Source organism: Nomascus leucogenys, chromosome 15 (assembly GCF_006542625.1).
Source record: "Nomascus leucogenys isolate Asia chromosome 15, Asia_NLE_v1, whole genome shotgun sequence".
NCBI classification, from domain to species: Eukaryota; Metazoa; Chordata; class Mammalia; order Primates; family Hylobatidae; genus Nomascus; species Nomascus leucogenys.
This window is the reverse complement of record NC_044395.1, coordinates 68540971-68565212: the sequence shown is the minus strand read 5'-3', so window position 1 is coordinate 68565212 and position 24242 is coordinate 68540971. Positions and strand designations below refer to the sequence as shown.

General features: G+C 41.1%; 1 protein-coding gene across 1 annotated transcript; it reads left to right on the top strand.

The window, feature by feature from the left end:
* The first annotated feature begins 2562 nt into the window (after nucleotides 1-2562).
* On the top strand, nucleotides 2563-19466 carry OVCH2 (ovochymase 2). Its single transcript, XM_030829389.1, has 15 exons — nucleotides 2563-2727; nucleotides 4357-4466; nucleotides 5233-5324; nucleotides 6726-6898; nucleotides 7239-7334; nucleotides 7572-7723; nucleotides 8549-8738; nucleotides 10196-10219; nucleotides 12577-12667; nucleotides 12791-12915; nucleotides 13670-13810; nucleotides 14188-14318; nucleotides 17379-17472; nucleotides 17982-18113; nucleotides 19376-19466. The coding sequence occupies exons 1-15, from the start codon at nucleotides 2628-2630 to the stop codon at nucleotides 19432-19434; spliced, it is 1710 nt and encodes a 569-aa protein (XP_030685249.1). The 5' UTR covers nucleotides 2563-2627; the 3' UTR covers nucleotides 19435-19466.
* Nucleotides 19467-24242: the final 4776 nt, after the last annotated feature.

Below are 24242 nucleotides of genomic sequence, written 5' to 3'. Positions count from 1 at the left end.
ACAGGTCCAGAAACCCAGCTCCTGGAACTCTCGACCAGACAGTACATTCTGTTACTCTGAGAACATTCCTGGTGGTGAGTGTTTATGGCACTGTTGACCAAAATTGAGGCTGTCAAGACAAAAAAATCTGTAAAGGTTTATTGAACCTCAAATGTGAGGATTGACCCAGGAAGACACAGCAACAAAGTTGGAGGTGTTCTGAGGTCTGTCAGAAGGTGAAAGGTTTTGATAGAAAAATCTGAAAAGAGAGAGAGAGATTCCTCATACTGGAGTTGTTCTCTTTTCATTGGAGGGTACAATACAGAAGTTATAATCATTAGCTATGGATTGTATCACAGGGTTATGGGAACACATTAAAGTCACAGCTCTGCAATCAGCAAAATACAGAATGTAGAAAATCCTAAAGGACTAAATAACCAATTCTTTCAACAAAAATAATTGCACAAAGAAAAAAAGAGAGAAGAAAGTTATAACAGGTAGACCTGAGATTTTCTAGGTATAGAATCATATCTTCTGTGAAGAGAGACAGTTTTGCTTTCAGGATAAATTTTGATACTAATTTCTCAACTTGGGGATTTACAGACAGGGAAAACAATGTATTTGAATTCCAAATCCATGTTTGGTGCAGACTTTGGTCCAAGATTCCCAAGAGAGATTTTTTCCCCTTTAAAAGGTTTAATAGTTTCATGAATGAAAAATTGATTTTATACTACCATGCCAAGCAACACTTTAATATATTTCTCTCTGCAAGTAACTACAATGTACAGTTATTATAGTTCCTATCCAGACCCTGGGAGGGTTGAATAGCTGGACTTACAAAACTGTAGTGTCTTAGAACCTACTACATCCCCCATGAAGAGCAAATATTTTAACAGCAAGGGGGCCACATTTTAGCTCCTTAAGAGATGAAAGTAACAAACTCTTAATGACCAGCTTGATGTGGTGAAGAGTGTGTTGGTGTGTACTGATAGTTGTGCTGATGCGAGAGCTTGAAGCAAATACCCTCTCCTGAAATTAAGGACTAAGTAAGAGCTCATCATATTTCTGTGTGACAATAAAAATACTCCGCTCCCACATTTTACAAAGGAAAACTCATCATTTTTTCAGTATAAACTCAAATTTTATTGTCCTATGCTATGTGCCTACTTTAGGCTTGTCAAGTTTAGTGCATCCTAGGCTCACGCTAGGTCTTTCTGCACTTTTGACATTAACAGTACACAAATTTTAGACAGAACGTAGTGAATTTGGGGTCAGAAAGGCCATATTCCTAGTCAAGTTGCTCTCAAAAGTGATTGATAAAACACAATAGCAATTTAAAGGGAGCTTGCTGTCAAAGAAAGATTGAGACTTTGATTAGGACTTAGACATTGATTGATTACTTCTTGGGGCTGTCACTCCACACCAATAGCCAAAAATGCTTGGCATCAGGATTACGGTAGTTATAGATAAAGCCTCAATAGAGGTTTGAGTTTCCTTCTTTCCATAAGGCTACAGTCTTGATTAGTGTACCTAAATATGTAGTGCTCACAAATGTTAGTTTTTACAACTTCTCTGTTTTGCATTTATATTATCTGTATGTGTTGTATTTTCATACTTTTTTTGTACAAAGACAAAAGTTGCCAAAAGGAAATTAAGAGCTTTTGGGTTGACATTTGTTATTTTTAGTGGGTAACTTATAAAAGTTGACAGAAAAATGTTATATTTCTATGTGGTCACAGATGGCATTGACCATCCTATAAATATTTCTCACACACTGACCATGTGCCCAAAACTCGTTGAGGGAAGAGGAAAATGTATAGTAATCATAGCCACTTTACTCTCCCAAACATCTACCAGGCATTGAAGTAAAGGCGATTTAGTGTTTCCCTTCTATAAATACAAAAATGATAGGAGAATGCAGAGTCACAAATGCCCCAATGGACAGTATCCTAGACGACTTTCTAATAGCAGGGCTTCCTGAGTGTGACACCCAAATGTCTTTCCACTTCTCTTCTTCACCAACATATGTTTATAATAACCATGTAGTTACATTTGCAAAATAAGATAAATAAAAATATTTTAGAATATTGGCTGGGTGTGGTGGCTCATACTTGTAGTCCCAGACCTTTGGGACGGCGAGGCAGGCAGATCCCTTGAGCCCAGGAGTTTGAGATCAGCCTGGGCAACATGATGAAACTCCATCTCTACCAAAAAAAATGACATATATTTGGATGGGTCATTTGCAAAAAAGTAGGGAAGTGTACCCTTGCAAACAAGGACAACATTGATCATCAATCTTCTTACAGAAAGTGGTAAGCTCTACAAAGGAGCAAGTAATGTTTGCAAATGCAAACCTTACATGCTAACCACTTTGCTAGCCAGATACACTCTGGCGGAATCAACTAATTGATGTAGGTGTAATAGGATATGTAATATTGCTTGATCAAGACTTTGCTTCTGTGGTTGTTTCTCCACATCTTGCAAAAGATGTTTGCGAAACACTACATTCAGAGAAACACCAGATGGACATGCTTGATACACCAAGTCTTGGTTAATGAATAAACTTGTTTTAAATTGGCTTATTGCTGGTCTCCCAAGGCTTCCTATTTTTGTTTGCTTTAGTCTCTCTAAAATTTCACGGAAAAACTATGAGTCTCAAAATGCTTATAAGCAGGAACAAGCTGATTTTACTACTAGGAATAGTCTTTTTTGAACAAGGTAAATCTGCAACTGTTTCGCTCCCCAAAGGTAAGTTTCAAATGAACTCTATAATTACCTTTGTCTGAACCTTTGCTGGCAATGAACATAATAACTCCACTCCATGTTCCTTTGGGAAAATAGGAGAAGCAAATATATTTTGGATATCTAATTGTTTTTAAACAATTATTTTGGACTTATCTCCTGCAATTGGCATAGGACACAGGGTAAAACATTTACAGAATGCAACTAATGTATCCAATTAAGTAAACAATCCCTGTTTTCTTCACTTAGTTTCCTAAGTGAACTGAGATTGTTCACTTACTTGGACCCATTACATAATCCCATCTTCATTCACAGAGCAAAGTCTGGAAATCAGCATGGATTTGGAAGCATTTTTAATCTTTCGTAAAATCATCTTGCTGAGAAATATGAAGCATGTTCACTGTAGTATATTGTAAATGGTCCTTTTTTTCCCCTTCAACTAACTTAAGCTGAAAACAGTTCTTGGCAGAATTCTCCTTGGTCAGACTTGTGCCAGCCCTGAGAATCAACATGTTTTCTGACTTTGCTTTAGTGAATTCGGGAAATAGTAAATTTTGTATTTAAAGTATTTATGACTCATTCAACTGAAACAGTTAGAAAATAAGCTTTTGATCCAGTGTCATCCTGGCACTGGGTTCAGGATCAAAACACTTATTGTTACATTCATGCTCTTCCATTATCCAGCTGTATGTCTCCTTGATTCTTAGTTTTCTCATCTGCAATGTGGGGATAACAGTGCTTCATTTACAGGCATAGAGTGGGATTAAATGAGAAGCTGTATGAAAGAGCTTTGAATATTTTAACATGTTGATCTAAATAGCTATGCTCTTAAGGATGTGTTCTCAAGAAAAGGCATTTGTTCATCCATCCAGTGTTTCTAAGTGCTTACTTATGCCAAGAATTAAGCTAAACCTTAGAAATGCAGAGGTGAATAAGGCAAGTTTTTTTCCCTTGAGTAGTTCATAGTCTGATGATGGAGGCAAATAATTCATTATCACAATTCTGCATGACAAGAACTATAAAAGGGGTGAAGAAAGCGTGCTACACAACACAGGGGAGAGGCAATCCCACTTTGAGGAAATCAAGGAAGACTTCCTGGTTGAGGTGATCTCCAAGCTGAGGAATAAGAATTATAGAATTTAGGTAGGCAATGAAGCATGGTGATTATGAGGCAAGGCTAGTTCTAATCCTCCTTCAAAATATGGAAAAGGATGACCTCCGGGAGGGACAGAAGATGTGCCATCCTTGAGTTACCAGGTGGTGGTAAACATCTTTAATCTAGCCTGTCTCTTGGCTGAGGAGTCAGAAAACCCATTGAGGGCAAATAAATAAAAACAACTTTTTCAGGGATAAAGTATTTTACATAAAGAGGGAGGAGTGTTTTCTTCTATTACCTAGCAAACCTCTATCCGAGTACCGACTTGTGAATCAGGACACTTCACTCCACTCTCCTTAAATGACCTCACTTTCCAACCCTCAAGAGAATTAAATCCAATAAAGATTTATTGATACCTGAATGTGTGCTGAACACCATACACTATAGCCTCAGACTCAGTTTCATGGGTGAAATAGAGAAGATATTACCTCAATCCTAGAAGCTGTCTAATCATTTAGTTTGTCTCGTTTTTTTCTCAGCTCCCAGTTGTGGGCAGAGTCTGGTTAAGGTACAGCCTTGGAATTATTTTAACATTTTCAGTCGCATTCTTGGAGGAAGCCAAGTGGAGAAGGGTTCCTATCCCTGGCAGGTGAGTCTCAAGGACTTCTATGCATCAGGAACTGTGGTAGATATTATGGATATAGATATTTCTAAGGTTAAGTTTATATCTTTGAGGAGCCTACAGCCTAGTTGGGTTGAAAGACACAGAATAGTCATCATGGCATGTGATGAATGTCATAAGAAAAAGTGTGACATAGTAAGTCATTTTAGAATCAAATATCACAAATAGGATAAGCAAAAATTAGAAAGTATATTAGAGAGGTAGGGTAAAGAATAGGCTTGAAGAAGCTATAGGGGTCAAATAGTTAAGAGTATGAGAAAAGTGGTAGATCCAAACCATTTCCCTAAGAGGCTTAAGAGAAATTGGAGTATGTGTTGAAAGGCTCCCCAGCCCTCACCTTGACTTTCTTCCAAACCTCTTCAGCTGGACTCTGCTATATCTTATACTCTTTTATCTTCATTCACAGACACTGTTCATATTGTTAGAGCAACAGGTCTGTGTCAACAGTGTTATGAAAATAAGTAAATACATCCCAACACTCCTAACTGCTACCTCTGTTGACACATACTTACAGCCAATCATCTCAAATTAACTACCTCTCATCTAGACCAGGGTTGCCAGCACCACTCTTCTTTCTGAGCGGTAGTGGGTGGGCTTTATCTTTTCACAGTCCATGATTCTCGACATTTACGAGTGTGATATCTGAGTCTGGTTTTGAGAATAGGCTTCATCACCATGTTAAGGAGGATCCCAGGGCATAAACTTGCTTTCATTTAAGGTATTTGCAATTTAGGTGTCTCTGAAACAAAGGCAGAAGCATATTTGTGGAGGAAGCATCGTCTCACCACAGTGGGTGATCACGGCAGCTCACTGCGTTGCAAACAGGTAAGAAAGGCCTAGCCCATGAGTGAAGACCAGACCACCATTTCCTCTCCCTTGGAATCATCAGCAATAACTCTATTAAGACATGGACCTGTGTGATTGGTGAGTATTGCTTTAATAGATGAGTATCCTAATTGCATGACACAAATGGGGCTGGGTGACATTGTCAGATGGCACTTGGTAGATGACATATATTCTTTTCAGAGGTAAAATTCGTTTTTACTTAAAATAACTGGAAGTTAATAATAGCATCCAAGTCAGAAAAAAAAAGAGCATTACAAAGGAGGATTTGTGAAAGTTTTCTTCTAGTTTTCTTAAATTTCAGTGAAAAAATATCTAGTTCATTATGCATCTGAATAAATGGATAAAAGAAAACAAAGGGAGACCAGTAAAGTAGAAAGTAGGCTCCCTATCTTCCTTCTCATTGATCCTGCCTCTCTGGGACTCAACCCAACAACTTCCCTTTGCCCACTTTCTTGTGTGATCCAAATATCCTATTATTGGCAGTGTTCTGGGCATATACTAGGCTGTAATCAAGATCATGTTCCCATATAGTCATTCTTTCATTTCAAGTCTGCAGACATTTCCTGGATGTTTACTTTCTGCTAGATACCAAAGGTACCAAAATGACTAAGACATGATTTCTGCCCCCAGAGAGTTGACTCTTAAGAAGAGTCAACTGATGATCTCACAGCAATGTGGCAAGTGATAGGTAAGAGAGATATTATGCATTAAGTCAGGTACCTAATTTGGCCAAGAGTCAAGGAAGTATACCCAGAGAAAATATGCCTTTTTCAATTTTGTATAGAAGCATCACTTCTGGGAATGAAGGGTCTCAAAGGATGGCAAGCTGAAGTCTTTACCTATCTCAATGCATCCCACCAAGTTCCTTTCAGAGAACATTAGTTAGTTATAATGCAGTCTGTGCCTTATAATATACACTAAGCATAGGATCTCTGACATTGAAGTAGCATACTTACTGGGAATCACAAATCGTTCCCAAAGGATCTCACTGATATCAGGTCAGATCAACCTCCCAGGGTAGCTGAATAAAGTCCCCTATAGTTGTAGAGCCCTGAACTACAATGTATGTGCATCTCTAGATATTTTCAAATAACATTGCAAAGTATTAAATTCATCATATCCTTGGCTCTATATGAACCCACTCTTCACTAGTCCTCTACTGGAAGTTGGAATCTTTGCATTTTTTTCTAATTGTGTTGGAATTATTCTCACTTTTTCTGCTCAGCAGCCTCACACGCCATATTATTTATCCATATCATTTTTTTTTTTTTGAGACGGAGTCTTGCTCTTTCGCCCAGGCCAGAGAAGCCAGTGTGTCAACCATTGCAACTACTCAGAGGCAGAATGAAATTCATTCATTTTACTGTTTGCTTTCCATAGAAACATTGTGTCAACTTTGAATGTTACTGCTGGAGAATATGACTTAAGCCAGACAGAGCCAGGAGAGCAAACTCTCACTATTGAAACTGTCATCATACATCCACATTTCTCCACCAAGAAACCAATGGACTATGATATTGCCCTTTTGAAGATGGCTGGAGCCTTCCAATTTGGTAAACATTTGAGGATCATATTGAATTGTCTACCCCATATTCTCTATAACCTCTGTGCCATAGCACATTTCCTGCAGTGTATGTTCTGGATCATGCACTTTGAGAAAGGAATTTGGGCTGGAGAGTCCTACCTGAAACTTTTTGCTTGTGGTTCTGGAGATAGAATTACATGGAGTCAGGAGGTTTTCTTTATCTGACAAGTAACCCCTGGAGGTGCCAGGCAGGGCTATCACAGCTCTTATGAGGTCTTTAGGGAACCACCTGGATACCAACTGGTGAGTGGCTTATAGTGTCCTCTCCTCCATGAATGAGACAAGCTCTACCTTGCTCTTTTCTTCAGACCATTTTGTGGGGCCCATATGTCTTCCAGAGCTGCAGGAGCAATTTGAGGCTGGTTTTATTTGTACAACTGCAGGCTGGGGCCGCTTAACCGAAGGTAAGAACTTGTGTGCCATTCCTCTTAAGCAGAGGTCAGAACTTTCTGGTGGGCAATCAGAAAATGGAATTTTTAATCCACTTTTAAAAACAATTGTGCATACATTTTTAAAGATACAGAATGTCACATTGTACTTAGAAATTCAAGTCTTTCCAAGACACACAAACACAAATGATGCATCTTTAACTCAGAAACGGTGAGAGTTCCTGCTGGGGCTTCCATCTCTCTGTTTTTCAGATGGCGTCCTCTCACAAGTCTTGCAGGAAGTGAATCTGCCTATTTTGACCTGGGAAGAGTGTGTGGCAGCTCTGTTAACACTAAAGAGGCCCATCAGTGGGAAGACCTTTCTTTGCACGGGTTTTCCTGATGGAGGGAGAGACGCATGTCAGGTGGGTGGGAGCTGCGGGGCTGTCAGGCCCCAGGCAAGGCTTCCCTTGGTTTTGTTTTCTTAAATTTCAGTGAAATTTAATTTAATTAGAAAGTATATTGGAGAGGTAGAATAAAGAATAGTCTTGAAGAAGCTATAGGGGTCAAATAGTTAGTTAAATGTGTGAGAAAAGTGGTAGATCCAAACCATTTCCCTAAGAGGCTCACCTGTTATCAGGTGAGGGGCTGCAGGAAGACTGATTCCAGGTAAGGCAGGAATCTGGAAATAAGGGTTAGGAGTACCAAGGGAGGTTATGTCAAAATAAAGGGACAGTGGAAACAATCTGTTGTTAGCAGGAAGTGTGATTTAAAAGAGGTCTTCTGCTTTTTCCAAAAGACCAAATAACAGATAATGCCAAGAATGAACTCGGGGTTCTCCCATTCCTGAAGGATGGCTGATTCTTTCCTATTTAGAAATTTCCAGTTTGTGGATGTTGGGAACTTTACACCTTGCCTCCATTCTTCCTACTAACCAAGGCTTGAAGTCAGTCTCATTGTTGGCCAAGACTTCTCTGAGTCTGCAGCGTGAGACGAGAGAAAGAAGGAAGTCTGCTGCTCTGATGAAAGCCATGGACGAGGAAAAGGGAGGTGGGATTGTTGGGTTCCAGTGATATTTAAGCATCATATGGGAATTGTGCTGGGATCTTTAGACACAGAACCCCGAGTCTAAATTATTAGAAGTGAGGAGACGTCATTGATCCTCCTCCAGCATCCTGGTGAGGAAAAAGCGAGCACTTTGGGGCACAAACACTGACAGTGATGCTAATAGAGGCTTTTTCCCTCTACAGGGAGATTCAGGAGGTTCACTCATGTGCCGGAATAAGAAAGGGGCCTGGACTCTGGCTGGTGTGACTTCCTGGGGTTTGGGCTGTGGTCGAGGCTGGAGAAACAATGTGAGGAAAAATGATCAAGGATCCCCTGGGATCTTCACAGACCTTAGTAAAGTGCTTCCCTGGATCCACGAACACATCCAAACTGGTAACTAAGCCATCACACAAGGTTAAGAAGCTGCCGTTCTGTTAGGGCCAGAGAGAGCATCAGCAGAGTCCTGGCAAATCAGAACACCTGAACAGACAGGCTTTACCTCTGTTCTCAGTGTAGCACACAAGGATTGTGAGATTTACCAAGTCTAAATAAAACAAGAGTAAAATATGGTATGTGGAGCAGCATGCAGATATTCAATGCAAAATGAATCCATCCATCCTAGACCTTCTCAAACTGGCCTTTAATTGAAACTATCTCAGTTGATGATATGCTTTCACCACTTACTTCTCAACAAAATCTAGCAAACTATAACAGATCAGTAGTTATCAACCGGGGCAATTTTGTCCCCAGGGACAGTATCAGGAGACATTTTAAATTGTCACAACTGGCAGCGCTGAGGAGTGGCCCTGGTGTCCAGTGGGTAGGGGCCTTGGATGCTGCTAAACATCCTACAAAGTACAGGACAGCCTCCCACAACAAAGAATGATCCCACCCAAAAGGTTAATAGTACTAACCATGAGAATCCCTGGCATAGATCCAGGTATAGTAAGTCTGAAAAAGCCAGGATCTACATGCAGCCAGGCCTCCATATCTGCAGGTTCCACATCAGCAGATTCAACCAGCTGTGGATCAAAAATATTTGGAGAAAACTAAAAACAATAAAAATAACAATACAATAATAATGACAATACAAATTTTAAAAAATACAGCATAACAACTATTTACATAGCATTTACATTGTCTTAGGTATCGCAAGCACTCCAGAGACAATTTAGAGTGCTGCATAGGGGAAGACATGCCTAGGGTATATGCAAATAGTATGCCGTTTAATCTAAGGATTTGAGCATCCTCAGATTTTTGGTATCTGCAAGGCTTCTGAACCCAATCCCCCACAGATATTGAGGGATGAGTGTACACCCTTGTGATTGACTAGTGAGCTAATTGCGACTTCTTTGCCTCCTCCAAATCCAACTTAATTGTTTTCTTATCTGGTGGCTTCCAACCTCAAAAAGGCTTTTATCCTTTTCTAAAGAAGTTAATTTAAATTAAGTTTAGTAAGAATTTGAGTTTGTTTTCAAGTGTATGGTGCAGTGGCAGGTATCTGAGCCCTCAGTTAAAGTTTTACCTATTTAACCCAGCAACTCTTTTACAGTTATGGACAAATTATTTCCATCTCTAGCCTCTGTTCTTATGTAAAGTGACCCCTTGCTCTGTGAAACCTCCAGTTAATTATCGTTTCATATTAGCCCACTTAAAGAGAATTAAATCATTTTAAAACACCAGAGCCCCTTTCCTACTTTATCCATTTATCCCTTCCCTTCTTTCCACAGATTAGATTTTTATTAGTTGCATATTGACTTAAAAATCTCTTGTGCGCCAAGAAGATGCTAACTTCTTGAAGCATTGTTCAGGATACCACAGGCTTTCAATTGCATCTTTTTCTTTCCCAGGTAATCGGAGAAAGAGCTCCAGAGGTGGGTATCTCTTGCATGCTGCTCCATCGGGAGCACAAATTAACATCTAGCATTTCTGAATATCAGTTCCTAAAGTCTTCCTCTCCAAGAGCGCTCCCTGCTCAGTAGGTCTAAAACTACCACCTGGAGCACCTACAGCCATTAGGCCCAGCAGAAGCCCCAGTTGCCCTCCCATTTCATTTCTTAGCAATCCAGAGCTCTGTCCCAATTCAGCCAACCTTTGCCAAACACTAGCTTGGAATCAGAGACTCAAGGAAAGAGGGCAAGGCAGTGCAGATGTGGTCAGTAAGCTACACACCTTGCCCTGAAAGTGTCCCTACTTATATAGGGTCTCATCCCCTTTGTCCCATTGCGATCCCGCGATGAATTCACTCTGTGACTTTGGGCAAGCCTTTTCCTAACTCTGGCCCTCATCCATAAAGAAAATAGTGTGGGCCAGATGGTCTCTAAGACACTTTAGTTCAAATCTTCAGTCGTTCTTTGAAGCTGTGGAAAGATCTACAAAGAGCAATATAGAAAAATAGTACCCTGGGAGCTCAGAGGAATGAGAGGCTGCTTCTAGCTGAAAACAAAAAAACTCACAGGGGAGCTCTGATGCACAGACATCTTTGAAGCTGCACCTGGAAGGAGGAGTAGGATTTTGTCAAGTGGAAATGGAATATGGGTAAAGAAAAATATTCCAGCTCAAGGAATCATCCTTTTTTTTTTATTTTTTTATTTTTTTTTTATTATACTTTAGGGTTTTAGGGTACATGTGCACAATGTGCAGGTTTGTTACATATGTATCCATGTGCCATGTTGATTTCCTGCACCCATTAACTCGTCATTTAGCATTAGGTGTATCTCCTAATGCTGTCCCTCCCCCCTCCCCCCACCCCATAACAGTCCCCGGAGTGTGATGATCCCCTTCCTGTGTCCATGAGTTCTCATTGTTCAATTCCCACCTATGAGTGAGAACATGCGGTGTTTGGTTTTTTGTCCTTGCGATAGTTTACTGAGAATGATGTTTTCCAGTTTCATCCATGTCCCTACAAAGGACACGAACTCATCATTTTTATGGCTGCATAGTATTCCATGGTGTATATGTGCCACATTTTCTTAATCCAGTCGGAATCATCCTTATTAAAGGAAAGATCTTAAGGATGAAGATAGCAACAAAAGCATAGGGCATGTGATGAGGATTTATAAGGGAGAAGAATAGAAACATAACTTGAGATCAAACTATGGAAACTTTAAATGCCAGCCAAAAAAGTTTGGATACGATTGAGTAATAGAAAGCTGATTAATTAGATAAGCAGGTTTGAACTATACTTTAATAGCATAAGGACAGCATGTAGGGGATGGGTTGCAAGGGGATGAATGCATGGACGTATGAAATTCTTCATTAGTTTGAGAGACAAGAAATCGAAGGTTTGAACCAAGGCAATATCCACAGAATGAAAAGGAAGGAATAGAAATGAGAAATGAGGATTGGGAGCCAATTAGATGAAAGGTTGTAAGGAAGAAGGAGGAAGAGAAGATAGTACCAAAGTTATGAGCATGAGAGACTAAGAGAAGGGCACACAAAAATAATAAAATCAGAAGTGGGTACAGTTTTGCTGACCCAAGGAATTCTATTTGTAGCATATTGAGTTCTGAGGGAGACAGCTAGGGAAACCATCATAAAAAATCAGATCTGAAGTTTAGAAATGTAGAGATGACATCTGAAATGGAGGGTATGAATGAACCTGGTCCAAGGGATCATAGAGAGAGAGCAGATGAGGACGAAGGCTAGAACCTGGGAAATACCTGCACTTATAGAATAGTATGAGGTCAGCAAAAGAAGAGTAAAGGGCCAGAGGTGGCTCACGCCTGTAATCACTGCAATTTGGGAGGCCCAGGTGGGAGGATCGCTTGAGTCCAGGAGTTCAAGACCCAGCCTAGGCAACAAAGTGAGACTCTGTCTCACAAATAATTTCTTCAAAAAATTAGCCGGGTGTGGTGGTGTGAGTCTGTGGTCTCAGCTGCCCGAGAGGCTGAAGCAGGAGGATTGCCTGAGCCCAGGAGGCTGAGGTTGCAGTGAGCTGTGATCGTGCCACTGCACTCCACTCTGGGTGAGAGATTGAGGCCCTGCCTCAAAGACAAAATAAGAGAGAGAGGAGTTAAGGAAAGAAAACCAATCATAGAATCTCCAGGTTAAGCAGGATCTAAAAGGAACCAAAAAGGCGTCATAGACGCAAAGACAGGAGAAGATTTCATGAAGAACAAAGAGTACATCAAGAAGAACCAGGAGGCAATGGTGTTTGCAGCTTCTGGAGGGAGGGGCTGTTGTGGTTACCGGCACAGCTAACCCTGACTCTCCTGGCTTTCCCTCCCAGCCTGGTGCGGTGAGCAGGATGTCATAGTCAGCGGGGCTGAGGGGGAGCTGCACTTCCCAGAAAGCCTTCACCTATATTATGAGAGCAAGCAGTGAGTAACCCCCTTTGTACTCCTCCTCCTTACTCCCACCTCCGGTCTGGCTGTGCCCACCAATTGGACTGTGATAGTCATTTTCTGTCTAGAAATAACGCCCTCTCCATGATCTGCCTACAGACGGTGTGTCTGGACCCTGCTGGTACCAGAGGAAATGCATGTGTTGCTCAGTTTTTCCCACCTAGATGTGGAGTCTTGTCACCACAATTACCTGTCAATGTATTCTTTAGAAGACAGACCCATTGGTGAGTGGATTTTCACAATGTCAAATGGAAACCAGTGCCAAGTGGGCTTAATGAGGCCTGGTTATCTTATGTCTGGCATTCAGCCATCTGTAAATGCCACACTTCTTGACTTCAGCTTTGAGACTCAGAATTGGGAGTGGGAAGGAACCAAATCTGAGCCTGGGTGATGGCTGCAAGGTCACAGGGAAATTTACTTGCCAAATCTGCTTCCCATCAAACCAGGCTTCCTAGGCCCATTTGCCAGACCTGGCGTCCATGAGGAATAAACTCTAGATATATTCCAGGGCCTCTCAGGATCTCCAGACAGGTCACTGCTTTCCTAGCTGTGAAAATGACCTTTCCCTGCCTCATCAAGCTAAGAAGGGAAATACAAATAGACAACCATGAGAAGGAGACGGTTTACTTACAAGAAACAGAAATGGAATGGTGTTTCTGTGGTTTCTCAGCTGGAGGTGATTTTGTATCCCCAACCCTCAGGACACATTTGGCAATGAATGAGAAGCATTTTTCAGTTGTCACAAGTGCAGGAATTGTCACTGGCAGAGGCCAGGAATGCTACCAAATATCCTACAAAAGATGCAGGATAGCAAGAACACAAAGAAGGTTCTGGCTCAAAATGTCAGTTGTGACAAGACTGAGAAACTTTGGATTGGACAATCCTGAAATATCATGGCAAATTCAGTTCTTCTTAAATCATTGAATGGGAACTATTTTCCAGATTCTGAACAAAGAATCTTTCTTTATCATCCTGCAGGAAAATTTTGTGGAGAAAGCCTCCCTTCATCCATTCTTGTTGGCTCTAATTCTCTAAGGCTGAAATTCGTCTCTGATGCCACAGATTATGCAGCTGGGTTTAATCTTACCTATAAAGCTCTGAAACCAAACTACATTCCTGGTAAAACCATTTACTTTTAATCACATTCTATCCCCACCTTCTGTAGAAGCTTAGGCCCCACAGGAATTAGGTGAGCGGCAGGGATCCCTCTCCCAGGGCCCAACTGGCTCCACATGGATGAGGGGCACAGGCCAACTAGAGAACAGGGGGCAGTCTCCCCCTCAACCCTGAGTTCACCCTGCTAGCTCGTAGTGATTGTCCATCCAAGTGAGTCGAGAGGGCCTGAGAGTTCTGGAGAATCATGCACTACCTCTGTTCTTGTTGGCAATGTCTGAAAATGCAATTGATATGCATCATTTTCAGGAGACAGGAGGGAGAGCAGTGAGAATTCTTTATTTGAATGGTGCCATCTGTTTGGACTTTTTCTTATGTTTCAGGTTCAGGTTGCAGTTACTTAACTGTCCTTTTTGAAGAAGGTCTCATACAGAGTCTAAACTATCCTGAAAACTACAGTGACATGGCTCACTGTGACTGGATTTTTCAGGCCCCCAAACATCACCTAATAAAGGTATTGACTTTGGCTGTCCTTACTTAGCTATGGTAAATTCACAAAATAGCTAACATAAGCACCATGAGGTCAGAGGTTTTATCTGATTTATTCACTGCTGTATTTTCAGTACCTAGAACCCGGCACCTGACACACAAAGCTGTCAATAAATACTTGCTGAATAATGGATCCGCTCAGTTTCCCCTGCAACTACACATTTTTTCCACTAGATGGCACTGTGCTCTTTACTTTTTGTTTAAAAAAAAAAAAGTGCTGCTTTAATCTTTGTATTGAATTAGCCGGGCGCGATGGCGGGCGCCTGTATTCCCAGCTACTCGGGAGGCTGAGGCAGGAGAATTGCCTGAACCCGGGAGACGAAGGTTGCAGTGAGCCGAGATCGCGCCACTGCACTCCAGCCTGGGCTACAAGAGCGAAACTCTAAAAAAAAAAAAAAAAAAAAAAAAAAAAAACTTTGTGTTGATGACTTTCTTAGTCCATTCCAGAAACAAGCATTTCTTCCTTATTTATTAAACTGCTCACGAAACACATTGTAAGTTATAGATAACAAAAGTCAAGGTCAATTAGGCCAAAATCTTCAAAGCTTTCAAGCAGAGAGGATGGAGCAAGCCTAGAGGAACCAGCACAGAACAGGCTCAGGGAATCGCTGGTTTAAGAGGGTCTTAAGGTGTCCTGGAGTGGGCAGTGGAAGGCAAGGCAGAAGTCAATGTATGGAGGCCTTTGAACATCTGGAAATGGAGTTTATTCCACATTTGATTAGCAGGGTTTGTGGTTACTTGTTTGTCCATTAAACACTAATGGACCATCTGCAGAGAGATACCATCAGGGAGGTAGAAGTAAGACTTCAGTCAGGGTGAGATTGAATGAGGTATTTTCTTATAGGTCTTTCTTTTAAAATAATAATTGAAAACAAGACAGTGTACGACGGACAGAAAGGAGAATAGAAAATAAAGGGGAGAGGAGTGAGAGATGATGCGACCCCAGCGTTCTCACTTAAGAGATGGAAAGACCTCTGAGATGTGGCAGGAGAACCAAATTGGTGTGTTCTTATGACAGCCTGGAGAATGCAGCCTTTAACTTAAAACACAAACAAAACCAAACAAAAAGATGTGGCCAATCGTTTGGATACCACACTAAGTTAGAACTTAAAGAGATGAGAACTGAGGTGGCCAGTCCCCACCCCACACCTCCATAAAAAGGGAGAATAATTAGACTGGAAATTGACCAATTGAGAGGAGTTGGGATTGGTGGTATCTGAAATATCACGTGAAGTCAGATGTTAATGGCAGAAACAAGATCACACAGGTTTTATGAATGAGTGGGAAAAGATGATACAGAGGCAGTTGGTATAGATTTCTTTCTAAAAGTTCCTCAAACCTAAACAGAGTTGGGGCAAAAATTTCAGCAGAAATAAGGAAAATTTGTTAGTGGTGGAGGATAAAATTTAGGTTTTGAGCATGTTTCCAGGTGGAGGAAGAAGAGGAAATTTAGTTGCAAATCTGAAAATGCCAGAGCCAGAAGTGATTGAAAAATATCTCTTCAATAAATAAAGGTTGAGTGTTGTGCATCAGTGAAGTGATGCTCTCATACCTTGCCAGTGACAGCATCATTTTGCAGAACTCATCTAAGATAGGAATTTGGAAATTGGTGTTAAAAGTCATAGGAATATGCTAACCATTTGACTTGGAGAGAAAAGGGCCCCTTCCCAGAAAGTATCCCAGTAAGGGTTTAATAAGTGTTTGAATGAATCCTATTTCTGATACATGTCCCCCTCCCCAAGCCTACCTTCACCATTAGTAATTATTTGCCTCCAGTTTTGTTTTATCCACACAATCCTTTCTGTTTCTTGCTCAGAGTCCGGGTCCCATTGAATCGCCACCAACTGTGTGTTAAAATCAGAACTCCTATTTCATCAGCCCTCTCTCCCACCACTCTTCACTTCAAATTCAATTGGCTAGTGCTCACCAAACTGCTCCAAGATCACTCTTTATTGTTTCTTTGTTTCTCCTTCACACCGTTCCTTCTGTCTAGATAGTTCCCCTCCCTTTTCCTGACACAAAACAAGTGCCCCATGCAGGGAATTATACAAGAGAAGAAAAAAAGTAAATGCATAAAGATATTCACTGCCGAGTTTTTAAGATAGCAAAAAATGCAGGTCTCAAGGATAAAGATAAATGAAATATTATGCTGCCAATAAGCATCACAATTATAGAAACTATGAGAAAAGGTTTGTCATGATTTATTCTTGGTGACCCTAGGTTGATTCCAGGTGATCACCTTTCTTTTCTAAGTCATTACTCATCATAGCTTAATAATCTACTCAAGAATTTTGCTGAGGTTTACATTTAAGCTTAGTATCCAAAATCAACTCTCTCTGACTCATACAAGGATTTCCTTTTTCATGCACATTCATGAGGCTTACTGCATTTGACTCTGAGCCCACTTATGCAAATGCTTTCAGTAGCTCAGATACTTTGTTTTATATCAGCAATTAGACTCATTTATATCTGTGCCTTATCAGAATTTTGCAGTGAGGCATGGAAATGTAGTGGCAACAGGACAGAGCAGATGAGAAGAGGAGCCAGATATATCCCGCTGGGTAGAGAGACACGGTCTCCAAGGGGCACAACCAATTTCAGTCTTGATTCAGGAGAACTAGAGGTTCAAGATGAAACATCAGGAACTAGGTGAACAACACTAAGATGTCCAGAGAAGCAGTTTTGTGTATATGCAATTAGTTCAGTTGAGTGCCTAGTTGCTTCCAGGGGAAAAAATCCCCATGTGGTAGCTCTTCTAATCTCTTAGAGATGCTAGGAAGCTAAAATATTTGCACAGTTTCCTGCCCTTTGATTCAGGCCATATTTGGTAGCTATTTCAAAAAGTTAGAGCCTGTGCTATAGAATCCTTTCCTTGGTAATCTGACCCACTCCTGAATACCCCATTAACTTTCTCATCTAAGGTCTTACTCCAGAACAAGTTAAGTAATCCAAATTTCTCTGCTGAATCAAAGTCAGGTAATTCATTCAGATTGTTTACTCTGGATGTAACTTCGCATCTTCTCAGCTTTCATTTCAGAGTCTGGAAATAGAAGAAAGTGGAGACTGCACTTCCGACTATGTGACAGTGCACAGCGATGTAGAAAGGAAGAAGGAAATAGGTTTGTGTCCTCTGAGCCTCAGCTTGCTCTGGTTTGCGTTTGGACCCAGTCTTGAGATGGGAACGAAAAGGAGACGGATCAATCTTCCTTCATCTTCCAGCACCACCTCCACCCCTCCCTGTGGTCTCACCATCAGTCCTTTGTCTTCTTCATTAGGGGCAGGAAGAGAAAAAGGGAGAATCAAAGAACCACTGAAACAGAAATGCGAAAGGCCCATGAGGAAACTAGGAGTCAGAAGGGGAAAGTTCCATTGAAACAAGTCTTGAGGCTAGAACCAGTTCCCTTAATATCATTGTGTGTGGGAGTGTTCAGTAGAGAAAACCAAATTGAAACGTCATGGGATTAATTACCTATTTAAGGAGTGAGCTGCCTTTATTTTGAAAATGAATTGTGAAAAGCGTATTTCTCAACAGTTAACTGAAGGACGATTTTCTTTTTTTCTTCTCTCCAATGCCATGGCTGTCTGCTGGGTGCTTGACAATGTCGTGCCTGGGCTGGCCTTCAACAAGCTCGGCTGTGTGGCTATGATGTCCCCACCCCTGTGCTGAGCCCCTCCAGCATCATGCTCATCAGCTTCCAATCAGATGAAAACGGGACCTTCAGGGGCTTTCAGGCTACAGTCTCCTTCATTCCTAAAGCAGGTAAGAAGATAGGGTCACCAACTCTTCGGTTCCCAGTTCTAATCCTTGTGATGTGAATTAGAGGGCAGTCTTTAGAGCCCAACACAGAGACGGTCGATTCTCACTATCTGTGGTAATTACATCCTATCAAGTCACCATGGACACCGAATAGGAGAATACTCAGCCGTCGCTCCTGGGAAACGTACAGGGTTAGGTGACTTCAAGGTATATTTTCATCAGCTGATCAGTACATAAACTTGTTTTATGTGTGTTTCTGTTTAAAGACATGTTATTTAATATATATTGTTGGTTCATTACAATGAATTCATGGCCAATAAATTCATGGCCAACAGCACTATGACTCATATCTGAACAAAGCTTATCTAACACGTGTGTTTTCTGTGTGAGGCACACCACAGACTTTTGCACTTAGGAACACTAGACGGCACTTCAGCACTATGCTTGGGGCCATTTTAAACACTGAGGTCACCAATAAAAAGAACAGAAATGAAAAAAAAAGTGTTACTAAATAGACCATGAAAAGGACACTTGTTTATAGGATGAGGGCTGAAGCAAGAAGGCAAAACATTGCCTTGTTTTACCTCATCTGGAAACATATGTCTAACAACGTGTATTTTTTGTCACTCTTCACATGCCGGTGAATGATCCTGAGAACAACATGAGTATCACTTTTGGAGCTATAAATAATTTTTAGTGGGTAGGTGAATTCACATATATGGAGTTCACAAAGAACGAGTGACTGTATGTCTGAATCCTGGCCAATCATTACTAGATGTGTAATCTTAAGAAAGAGTCATCTCAGACTCATTTTTTTCAACCCTACTAAGGGAAAACAATGCATCCCTAATAAGAATATAGTGAGGATTAAATCAGGTAAGATACACTTGGCCACAAGCAAGTGTGCAATACATAACAGAGACATAGAAATATGAAATATCTTCACCAATTCCAGACCCTGGACATTTGAACTACCTAACCAGCTTCCTTACACATTCTCACACCCATGATTCTTCTTTCCAAACCCCACAAAGCCAATTATCTGCTTTCCAAGTTGTTCATTCTTGTTGGGTATTAAGCAGCTGCAGATGGCAAAGCCAGGTTATAGTTAAAATGTCCCACTCCTCATTTGAAATACCTATAGAGTCTAGCTGGCTGAGGTGCCCCAGAATTCTAACAATAGCTTCATAAATCATTTTCTGATAAATCTCCAACCCTGGCCGTTTTTTGTGGGAACTGAGTAATTGTATCATTCTTATACCCAGTATACCCAGATTTAAACATCTCCATATCAGAGGATGAGTCAGTGTTTCTGGAGACATGAGATGTGCCAAATGGAGAAACCAATGTTTCTGGTAAGCTGTTTTGGGGACCAAGTGATACACACAGAGTATAATCCAGGGTTCAACTGGAGAAGCAAGTGATATGGATTTAATTCCATCTTCCTCCAAAATATACTGGAGTCCTAACCTCCAGTACCCCAGAATGTAACCTTATTTAGAGATAGGGTTGTTACAGAGTTAATCAGTTAAAATGGGGTTATTAGCCTGGGCCCTATTCCAATATGACTAGTGTCCTTATTAAAAGGAGAAAATTGGAAGCAGAGAGACATACACACACAGGGAGAATATCGTGTAATGATGAAGGCAGAGTTTGGGGCAATACATTATCTACAGGCCAAGGGGCACCAGTGACTGTCGGTAAACCACCAGAAGCTAGAGGAGAGGCTTGGAGCAGACTCCTCATCACAGCCCTCAGACAGAGCCAACCCTGCCAACACCTTGATCTTGGACTTCTAGCCTCCAGAACTATGAGACAATAAATTTCTGTTGTTCTAAGCCACCTAGTTTGTGATACTTTGTCATGGCAGCCCTAGCAAACTGATACACCAGAATTGGCTTACGCAATTGTGGGGTCTAAGCAGGTAAATCTACAGGCCAGGTGGTCAGAAAGGGAAAATCATAGAAACACTGGAATTCCACAGCGTGGGCTGAACTTGTTCTTCACAGGCAGAATTTCTTCTCTCTTTTGGGGAAGCCTCAGCCCTGCTTTCAGGGCCTTCAAACTAACCAAGTCAGGTTCACCCAGATTATTCAAGATGATCTTCTTTACCTAGAGTCAAATGATTAGGAACTTTAATTACTGTTGCAAAATTTCTTTACAGCAACAATTAGATTAGTGTCTGATTTAATAACTGTGGATTGTCACCTAGCTAAGCTGACATATCAAAGAAGCCATCACATGGAGCTTCATGGGATGTGGTCATTGTCCCTTTTGCTCAAAGCAACACTAGAATATTTCCGGTCACCAGAATAAATTCCCATCTCCAGTGAATAATTCAGTGGCAATGACTACTTTCTGTGCCAAATTGTGGTCTCATTCACAATATCCCACCTCTGAAAAATAGCAAGTATACCACTATGTTCTAGTGCCAATGAGCAATGAGAAGTTCTGGGCTTTCCCTGTTCCTTGTTTGTCCATGACATCCATTGGCATATATGAGTGACATCTTGTTCCATGTGGAAAATACAGTGGTGAGGAGAGCAGGCAGAAGATGAGGTGGCGAAACTTTCATAGTTTGCCATTTGGATACTTTATCAGGAGAAAAGTCAAACCCTTTATTTTTTATTTTTATTTTTATAAATTTTCGGACACATAGGACACAGAATAATAGAGAGAGTAGAGAACGAAAATTCATTTTCATGAGAAGGGATGAAAGTAGTTGGAGTCTTTTTGTTCTGGCTTCCTTGACAATGACCTCATGATGCAAAGAAGCCCCGGGTGGAAAAATTTTTGTGAAGTGTAGCTGCAGTGATTCCTTCTCTTGGCCACCAGGGGGTACATTCAGCAAAGCCATTGCCAAGCACAATATTTCCAAAGACCAAAAAAGAGAGTATCGTAGCAGTAGCACATTTGAGGAGGGTGCGAGAGGTTGAAGATGAATTTAGTGTGTGCCTGTCAATTTACCTGTGGGATATCCAGCTGCAGATGTCCAGGAATTAAGAATCAAGCCTGGGATGGGGTGGTCTGGGAGGTAGCAGATAAAGGTGAGAGTTGCAACCCACAAGAAGCCTATTTTTAGAGGAAAAACAGAAAAGGGAAGAGAGGAGGACCAAAGAAAAAGTCTGAAAGGAGCCAGGCATAAGGGGAGGAGGAGAACCAGGGCAGACATGGGAGCTGTGGAGAGACAGATTAGGTTTTGCTGTGGACTGAATGTTTGTGCTCCCACCAAATTCATGTGTTGACACTTAATCTCCAATGTGATGATATTAGGAGTGGGTCCTTAGGGAGATAATTAGGTTCTGAGGGTGGATCTCTCATAGATGGGATTAGTACCTTTATAAGAAGAGATGCACGAGAGCTTTCTTCCTCTCTTTCTGCTCTCCCCTATGTGAGGATAAAACAAGAAGACAGACATCTGCAAACCAGGAAGGGGGCCCTCACCAGACACTGGATCTGCCAATACCCTGATCTTGGACTTGGCAGTCTCCAGAACTTTGCGAAATAAATTTCTTGTTTAAATCACCCAGTCAATGGTATATTTGTTATAGCAGCCCAAGCAAAGACAGGGGAAAGAGGTGTCAATAATGAAAAATGCTGGACAGAATCTAGTAATATAACAATGGGAAAAGAGGCCTCTGGATTTGGCCATTGGGATGTTGTAGCTAACCTTAGTGAGTCAGAATTCCACAGTCTGATTGCTAAAGATGGAGAGTGAATGGGAGGTGAGAAAGAGGCTCCCTGGAGGTAGATTTTACTTTCATAAAGAAAGGTCCCCAAGTGTTGTTCTGAGCCTCTGGTCTCTGTTGCCTGAAGCTCTCAGGTTTCAGGAGTCGTAGAGTCATAGAAGCAGTTCCGATACACTAGCATAATCCCAGTAACAATTTATTTCTCAGCTTAGTCTTCAATTTTCTCAAAATTATGTCTTAGGCTTTATTATTATTATTATTCCCACAGCCATTGCTTCTTATAAATAATGTTTTGGGTAACATCATATTTTTTTTGACAATTTGCACAGAAATATCACATACCTTTTAAGCCACATGGTGGAATCACCTTTATTTTCATTTGTATGAATAACATGCCCTGAAATATATCCCCTGAAAATATACTCTTTTTTTTGCGGGGTTGGGGGCCGGGGGGAGATTTTTATGACGTTAACAACAGAGATTCCTTGCATTTAAGGTAGAAAGAAGTCCAACAAGCTACAGCAGCTTAAAATTCCCACCTTTGCATCAGAAGCATGCCAGTAGTATGGTGTGTTTCTCTCCAGGAATTCTAAGGAGTGCAGCAGATGCGGGCAACGATTCTTGCTGGGTGAGCTCTCCAGCCGCCATCTTTCTGCTCTCCACAGGACACTTGGGGCTGGGAGTGTCACTTTGTGGTTTGATGAAACAGCCTCTGGGTGGAGCTGCTGTGACAACTTATTTAAAATCTTCAGCATGCTCAGGGATACACTATAGACAATTTTAAGAACCTTCTTCTCAGAATTGAATGGTCTGTTCTAAAAAAAGCTTTCTGTGAATTTTTGGAAATGTTCTACTTTCTGATATGAAGTAAGGGAAAGGGCTCTCCTTTCTTAGTTTCAGGATTTTGATTTCCTTTCTTCCTGCAGATACTTTATAGATTGGGATCAGGCTCAGTATAGAAAAATTCATTTGTGAGAATGAGAATGAGTGCTTCTTTTTCTCTGTTTTTAATAATTTTAAAAATGTGTATTAAACAACAAATGTCTGTCGTTTTTAATAATTTAAAATATGTAGTACTTGCTTGTTCATCATGAGAGAATGGCAACTAACATACATTAAGTGATAATTACTGTTATGGGTACTCTACACTCATTTTTAAATCAAAACTTATGTGAGATTAATAATAGCATTAATATACAATTCATTATATGCTAGGCTTCATTCTAAAAACGTTGCATGTGAATTAACTCATAAAATCATTGTATGACCTTCAGAGGTAAGAATCATCATCATCATCATACCCATTTTAAAGATGGAGAAACCAAGACTTGGAAATGTTCAGTAATAGTCCCCAGCCAGATCATTTGTAAACTGGTGGAGCAGGACTTCATACCTCAGCAACCTTCTACCAGAGTTCGGCACAGTGCTGTGCTACCTCTCAGGTGGGCATATTCGGTGTAAGTATCTCCAATATACAAATGATAAATCTGAATATAAGACTGATTCAGCCACACAAAGAGGATCCACAGTTGAGCTCTATCTGAAAAATCCTGTTAGCAGGTAGATTTCAAATTCAGTTCAAGCCAGAGAATTTTTTTTTTTCAATTACAACCTGGCCTTTGGGTCTATTTTCCACTCCTAAAACACTGGAATCCAGCAAGATACCTGGGGTTTTCCTTCTTCATCCACACTGAGTATAATCTGAAAAACAGTTCTGGAAAGTAAAGAAGTAATCAACAAGTAATTACCGAACACCTGTGATATGCCTAGCTGAGCTAGATAGGTAAAAGAGAAGGTAGAGGTGTGCTCTTGCCTTCAAGGGCCTCCCAGCCTCATTGAAAACACAAGATAAAGATATCCTGCAATAATTAGGGAGTAGTGTAACATAGAGTATGGGCAAGGGCAGGAGCTGTGGCTGGGCAAGGGCAGGAGCTGTGGCTGGACACTGGGTGGGAGCTATTCAAAAGCAAGTGGAAACATCAAATTAGAGTTATCTGAGAAAGCTGCCTGGAGAGAGAAGGGTTGGGTCTGGAAGACAACCTAAGGAAAATTTTCTAAAAATATGTTTGGTGGATGTATTTGTTAATATTTAAGAAACTCATTATGCAAGGTAAACACCTTTCCTAGGTGTGGAAGGTATCCTGAGTTTCCCGGGGCCTCCTCAGCAGGTGGGTGGAAATAGAATTGCCTTAATAACACCCAAGTTCCACTTATTCCTGTGCCCACGTGTCATGAAGGGTCTCAGCTCTTGCAAAATGCCCTTCCAATGTCCCGTAGCCCTCATGGGGTATCTCACGTAGCTGGGTACAAGTCTGCTCCCATAGGTGGTGTGGTTCTTCTCCCTCCCACTCTGTGTCTATCAGGAACAGCATGTCCCTGCTCAGCCTCCAGCCCTCCTGGGGGACCCTGCCACCTGACTTCTCTGTGTGCCCCCACTCTCCTA